Source organism: Elephantulus edwardii, unplaced genomic scaffold (assembly GCF_000299155.1).
Source record: "Elephantulus edwardii isolate Elephantulus edwardi_28Jun2011 unplaced genomic scaffold, EleEdw1.0 scaffold00019, whole genome shotgun sequence".
In the NCBI taxonomy this organism is placed as follows: Eukaryota; Metazoa; Chordata; class Mammalia; order Macroscelidea; family Macroscelididae; genus Elephantulus; species Elephantulus edwardii.
In genome coordinates, this window is record NW_006399769.1 from 9475596 (window position 1) to 9482997 (window position 7402).

General features: G+C 48.4%; 1 protein-coding gene across 2 annotated transcripts in view; it reads left to right on the plus strand.

Annotated features, from left to right (window-relative positions):
- Positions 1 to 1474: 1474 nt before the first annotated feature.
- The window catches only part of KCNG3 (potassium voltage-gated channel, subfamily G, member 3), a 117216-nt gene continuing 111288 nt past the window's right edge, over positions 1475 to 7402 (plus strand). The window contains exon 1 of one of the 2 annotated variants that reach the window (XM_006882323.1): positions 1475 to 2139. In XM_006882323.1, the coding sequence (XP_006882385.1) occupies positions 1475 to 2139 (665 nt within the window). The remainder of the gene's footprint in view (positions 2140 to 7402) is intronic. The other variant, XM_006882324.1, reaches the window with a different exon arrangement.

Consider the following 7402-nt stretch of genomic DNA (forward strand, 5'->3'; position numbering starts at 1 on the left):
TCCCACCAAACTCCACCCTTAGTTTTTCTTCTAGAATCTCTTTCGCTTCTAACGTTAAGTGGCCTTACAACTTACCTGTTTCGCCTCTGGCAGGCACTGTGGGGCTCTGCTGCCATGTCGGATGTCGTGTGAATTGCGGGTATCTAAAATAAGCACTGTCAAATTGGAACCCACTGCCTGGATATGGATCTGCGCGCGGGCAGTTCACTCTGTCGAGTTTAAGGGGTTCTTGGTGGTGCTGTAGCCGGCTGGAGAGTGCAGAGGGAAAATGGAGGCATAGTGAGAAGGTGCAGTAGATCAAGATATTCGGCTCTTGCCAGTGGCAAGGCAATTCTTTTACCCCACTCAGGAGGGGTCCAGGCACACTAGCCTTAGGAGCCCTCCCGGAATGCGTGCCACAGAAATCCGGGATAGAGACTGTTCCCGCTCAGGGGAGCGGGTGGGTGGCAGTCACGGAGGCTGGATGCAGGGGCGAGGGTCTCCCAGTAGGAAGAGATCGCGAAGTCAGTAGGAAAGCAGAGGCTGGTTTAGCTGCTCGGAGAAATCTTTGGGGTGGTCTTAGAAACCAGGTTGGGTTTTGGAGAGTTTCTGAAAAAAGCTTTCCCAAAGCTGTCTATCTCCGCCCCTCACCCTCACCTAGCCTTCCAGTGCCCCTCACCATCCTCAGTCTTCCTTGTGAAAGGGGTTCCAGTGAGCTCTTCATGTCATGGAAATGCTCCCAGGTGCTCTACTTCTGCTCTTCGCTCGGGGCTCCCCATGTCTCTTACCTCCGCCCCGCAGATCCCTCTGGGCCGCTTCGGGTCGGAGCGGAGCGCGCGAACGGCGTCACGGGGCGGGGAACCCGCGGCCAGGGCGGGCCAGGGGGAATCCCGGCCGGAGGCAGCTCGAGAGGAGCGCGCGCGGAGAGGAGAGCGCGCGGAGGTGCCAAGCGGCGCCGGGGAGGGAGGACCGCGGGGAGGCCCCGCCCCCGCGGAGCGAGCCGGCTCCTGCCGCCTCCGAGCCCGCTCACTTTGCCTCTCGGCTCTGGACGGCTGCACGGTGCCTGCGGAAGCGCCGATTACGAAGCACCTCCACACCTGCACCTGCGCCCCTCTTGGGGGGACGCCGCTGCCGCCTTGGGGAGGCACCCCAGCCTGGGCGACGGCATCCCCAGGCGCGCGGGGCGGTGGTGCTGACACAGCCTCCTTTCTGGCCAGGCGGGCGCAGTGTTGGCTCCGGAGGGGACTACTCAGCACCCGAGTACCACTGCGCGAGGGCGCGTCGCTAGCAGCGAGGTGGGGCTGGCACGGAAGCTGGAACCCGGAGGGGCTCCTCGGCCAGCGCCTGGAAGAGCAAAACCCCGAGGGAGAGGGAGCCTACAGGCTGCCGGCCCCGACGGCGCGCCTTCCCTCCCGCAAGCAGCAGGACGGCCCGGGGCGGCGGCCGGGGGGCGGCGGCTGTGCCCCCGAGCCGAGGGTCCCCGGGGCGGCCAGCCATGACCTTCGGGCGCAGTAGGGCGGCCTCGGTGGTGCTGAACGTGGGCGGTGCCCGGTACTCGCTGTCCCGGGAGCTGCTGAAGGACTTCCCGCTGCGCCGCGTGAGCCGGCTGCACGGCTGCCGCTCGGAGCGCGACGTGCTCGAGGTGTGCGACGACTACGACCGTGAGCGCAACGAGTACTTCTTCGACCGGCACTCAGAGGCCTTCGGCTTCATCCTGCTCTACGTGCGCGGCCACGGCAAGCTGCGCTTCGCGCCGCGGATGTGTGAGCTCTCCTTCTACAACGAGATGATCTACTGGGGCCTGGAGGGTACGCACCTTGAGTACTGCTGCCAGCGCCGCCTCGACGACCGCATGTCTGACACCTACACCTTCTACTCGGCGGAGGAGCAGGGCGCGCTGGGCCGAGACGAGGTGCGACCCGGTGGCTCCGAGGCGGCCTCCTCCCGCCGCTGGCTGGAGCGCATGCGGCGGACCTTCGAGGAGCCCACGTCGTCGCTGGCGGCGCAGATCCTGGCCAGCGTGTCGGTGGTGTTCGTGATCGTGTCCATGGTGGTGCTGTGCGCAAGCACCCTGCCGGACTGGCGCGCCGCCGCCGCCGACAACCGCAGCCTGGATGACCGGAGCAGGTACTCCGCCGGCCCTGGGAGGGAGCCCTCCGGGTAGGACGCACTGCTTCTTTGAGCGTACAGTCCGTCCTGTCCAGTCTGTCCGTCCCGTCTCCGTCCTGTCTGCCTTTGGGCAGCCGAGCCAGACTAGATTTATGGTCCCGCGAGGCCGAAGGCGTGTCCAGCTAAGGGATGAGTTGGTCCGCCCTGTCCGCATTTCTCAGGCACAAGCTGAGAAAGTGTGGCCCGCTCACAAGGCGCCCCTTCTTCAGGTTGAAATTACTTGGCAGGATAAGGATGCAGAGTAGACAAATCTGTCATAGCAATTTACTTTTGAGCAAATCACATCTGGCTTAATTAGATTTCTCCAAACTTTTGTTGTTCTTGCTCAACTAACCTTGAGCTAAGAGCAATTTGAATTATTTGCCTATTTTTGGTAGTGTTTGAAAAGAAGAAGTCTTGTTATGGTGAAACGTGGTTTGCAGTAAGCACTGCCCACACCTTCTGTGCCTGGGCGTACTGTGTGCCTTAATGGAGCTGTTATAAAGGAGATTTGACTCCCAGTAATGGATGTGTGTGCCCCTTTTTTTTTCCTTCCGGCGTGTAGAGTCAGTGAAACACCTGACTACTATTTGATACCAAAGATGCACACTGTAGGTTTCAGAGGGGTTTGAAGTATGGGGAGGGAAGAGCCCGTTATCTTGGGAGAGAAGAAAATCCAAACTGTGCAGTCTAGAAACATAATTCAGGTAGTTTGTGTTTTTCTTTTAACATTATTGCGGTGAAAGGATAATATTTTAATGTTTGCCAAGACCATATTTACTTATCAATGGTGATTCCTTATTTCTGGATTTTAGTGCTTGTGTTTTTGTTTTGCATATTTTCTGAGAGGAATAAACAGTAAAGTTGGTCTTCCAAGTGCAACAATCTTTTGTGGTATAAATACCAAATAATAGAATTTACTTTTTTTTTTTGTATTTTACCTCTGCTTGATGTTGTCTTAAGACTGTGCCTCCATTCAGTTTTTTAAATTGATGGTTGCATCCTGTAATTTTTTTCCTGATCGGCTTGTTTGTGCCTGTTAGGAACAGTGTTATTACAGTGAATGACTTCAGTACAGCTTTCTTCCATAGGGAAGTAAAGGCTTTTTATATAACTTTAAGAAATAACTAAAAATTGTCTGGTATCACAGTCTATTACTGATATGCCATCTTGGAATGAAATTCAAGATACATGCTTTGAAAGGAAATTCTTAGGAAGCTCTTTTTTTGTTTAGTTGTTAGGTTCTAACTGAGATTTATGGAGAAGAGTTCCTTATTTGGCACTCCAACAGCACAATAAAATTAATTTGTATATGTAAATACAAAGTGCTCTTGATTCTTTCAGAGGAGCATATGAAAATGAACATAAATGACTGGCCTTGAATAGATATTTAGTGGTAATTATAGAATCCTAATACTAATGATGGTTTGAGCTGCATCAGCAAAGGGAACTGGAGAATTAAATCTAAGTGTTGAGGAGGTTGGTTAAGCCAATATATAGGCAAAAATGGTAAAATAATCTGAATAATACTTCTTTTAGGGGTGAGAGGAAGTCTCAGGAGACGACAGTGTGCAGATCGTTAATGTATAAGCATATGGAAAGAAATGAGCGAGGTGGATAATTTTAGGGAAGAAGAGAGTAGAAGAGAAGAAACCCCTCAAAAAGAGGGAGATGGCAGAGAGATTGTCAAAGAAGTGAGGGAGGAGGGGGAAAGCAATGCTTAATTTGTGTTATGCATTTTATGTATGTATATAATTATTCAAGTCAAAACTGTTGCCTTAGATACCTAGATATTTCAGGCAAAAATATGTTTTTCTTGGCTTAATGGCCCAGTTTTAAGCTTTACTTGGTGAGTGAAAACCAGTATCTGTAACCCCAAACAGATAAAAGATGATTGAATGAAGAGAATGCTGCACATTACAAGGGAGCCTCTCCTGAGCTTCTCTCCATTTGAATAGTTTCTTAGATGGCTTCCTTCTGGGAGTCTTTCATCCAGATCTGGCCTGCTCGAGGGTGTGGTTGAAGGACTCTTTCTGTAATATCATTTTGAGCATTTGACTCTTTTTGATGTCTACCAGGGGTCCTCTGGTGGTCTAGAGGGAAAAGAGTAGTGCTGCGCTAATCTGAAGGTGAGCAGTTTGAATCCACCAGCTGCTCCTCAATGGAAGGATGGGCAGTTTCCTCTGATATAATTTACACTCTCTGAAAACCCACTGGAGGGCCAGCTGTGAGTCAGTTCCACTCAATGTTAGTGAGGTTTTTTGAGTGACATCTATCAAAGAAACATCATTTGGGCTTACTGTCAGGAGAGGCCAATATTTGGATAAAGACGTCACACTTAGCAAAGTGGAGGGTCAGTACAAGAGAGAAGGATGTTGACTCCAACAGTGGATGTACGGGAGTTTGTGAATATGGTACCGGAGCAGGCAAGCCTTTGATCTGTTGAATGCAAGGTATCTGTGAGTTTGCATCCACTCAAGGGCACTTAACAACAGTAAAGTCAAAACTTCTACAAAGCTTTTTATGGTTTCTCTGTTGTTAATGTGCTATAGAATCAAAGCTGATTCATAGCTGACTCTCCAGCAGATTTCTGGAGGCTGTAAATTGCATGGGAAAAGACTGTCCACCTTTCATCCTGGGAGCAGCTGGTGAATTCAAACTTATGCCTTTGGGTTGGCAGCATGGCTTCTTACCAATAGGCCAGAAGAGCTCAGTATATCTACAACTAGTCTGTTTTGGGATATCTTTAGGGAACAGTTGTCCAAATAGAGCATGGGAACACTGCACGTTTCAAAATCAAGAAACAAGTGTGTCAGGGATGCATCCTTTCTCCATGCCTTTTCAGTCCAAATGTGAAACAGATCATTCAGGAAGCTGGACTTTATGAAAATGATGTGGCGTCAAGATTGGAACATTCATCAACAACGTGCATTATGGAGATGACACAACCTTGCTCATTGAAACTGAGGAGGACTTGAAGTGTGTTGCAGAATGTCAAGGACTGCAGCCTTCAATGTGGATTGCATCCCAACATCAAGAAAACAAATATTCTCACCACTGCACCCATAGATGGTATCATGATAAAGATTGAGGTTATTAATTATTTCATCTTGATGGGATCCACAATCAACACTCTTGGCACCAGCAGTCAGAAAATCAAAAGGATTGTATTGGGAAAATTTGTCAAAGATCTGGAGGGCTAAAGATGCCATACTAAGGTGCACTTGATTCAAACCATGGTATTCTCTGTTATTTCTGTATATCTGAGAGCTGGGAAATGGATAAGAATGACAGAAGAATTTATGCCTCTGAGTTAGGGTGTTGGAGAACAGTATTGAACAGAACATGAACTGCCAAGAGGCAAAATAGATCTATTCTGGAGAGGGCAAAACTAAGATGCCCCATGGAGACAAGGATTTTGAAGCTCCATGTTGCAATGAAGGACCAGTCTTTGGAGAAGGATAATATGCTTGGAAGAGTAGAGGGTGTTAGCATAGAAGAGAAAGACCCTGGATGAGATGGATTGACACAGTGACTGTGGCACTGGGGTTAGGTGTGTCAGAGATGGTGAGGTTGGCTCAGAATAGGGCAGGATTCAGAGCTTATGTTCATAGGGTTGCTATGAGTTGTGGTTGACTCGATGGCACATAGCCAACAAGCGAGTTCAAGGTGCTCTGGATTGCACTGCAGTCCCAAAGATGCAGTTTGAATCCACCAGCTCTCTAAGGGAGAAGGGCGAGCAATCTCCTGAGATTTAATGCCTCTGAAAACCTGCTAGAGTGTCAGCTGTGGGTCAGTTCCTACTAGACGGCACACAACAGCAACAAGGGAACTCGGGTGGTGTAGTCAGTAGAGAGCTTTTGCCTGTTGGTTAAAATCCTTAACTGCTTCTTACATGTGATTTAAATCCTCCAAAAACCCAGCTTTGAGTTAGTTCCAGCTCAATTAGTTTGTGATTGTTTTGTTGAGAGTCACTGTATGCAAGCAACCTTTAAGTAGTGGTTGTGTTTAAGACACTGTCCATATTCTGGGGTGGGTTTTGTTTGTTTGTTTTAGTTATGTACCTTCGAGTTGGAATTGACCCTCCATCCAATTTTTGGAGGCGGTGAATTGCAAGTCAGGATATTGCCTGCATCCTGCAGAAAAGTTGAAAGATTAAAACCGCTTGCCTTTGGATTGACAGTGTAATTCCTTACCACTAAGCTATCAGAACTTTATTCCAGTGTTATAAATTCCCCTCTGCCTTTTTTTTTTCTGGTATAGAAAATGTGACAAGTTGGTGGTACAGGAATTAGAAGCACAGTTGATCACTTGAGAGTTGAGTTGCTTTGGGAAGTTCTTCACACTGGGGGTAGATGCAAACAGCCATAATAGAAAGGTTGCAGGTACTGCCCATCTCTGATCTGGGTGTCATTCATATAAAATATCCTGTGTTACAGTCAATGCTCATGGAAGCAGCAGTTACCAGTAGGCAGGAGGTTGGGAGATGTATTATATTGCAAATTATTGGGGAACAATGATGTCAGTTTGAGGACTAAGGTGCGCCTGTTTCAGGTCATGGTCTTTCAGTCACTTGCTGGACAGTGACTAAGCATGACAGAAGAAGAATAGATGCCTTTGAGCTGTGGTGCTGGAGAAGAGTGTTGAATATCCATGGACTGCCAAAACAACATATATGTCTTGGAGAACGTGCTGCCAGAGTAATCCTTGGAGGCAAAAAGTGATGAAGCTTTATCATGCTTGGAGAGGTGGAGCAGCGGCAGAAGAGAGGAAGACCCTTCACCAGGTGGATTGACATGATGTTATCTGTAGTGGGCTTGAGTGTGTCAAAGTTTGTGTAGATGGCACAGGATAGGACATTGCTCAGATCTGTTGTTCATAGGGTCACTGTGAACAACAACATCAACACCTGTGGAAGCAGCAGTTAATATCAAACTGCCTATATTTGATATCTTGGAAGGAGGAGTGGCATTCACTTCCTAAATCACATGCCTCTGCAAGCTCTATGAACTTTGATAAATGTTGATAATTGTAGAGGGTCTTAAAACCTTTTGTGCATAGCATCACTATGAGTCGTGCTCGACTAGAAGGCAGTCAACAACATATTTGATATCAGATATCAAACGACCTACTTCATTGGGCAAATCTGGTACAAAAGACCTCTTTAAATTTTAAAAATCACCGAATACTTTTTCCCAGTCAGTGGCTTCCCTTTTTACCCTACTGGAGAAGTTTTTGGATGTGCATAGGGATTTGAGTCTTAGAAGGTCCCATT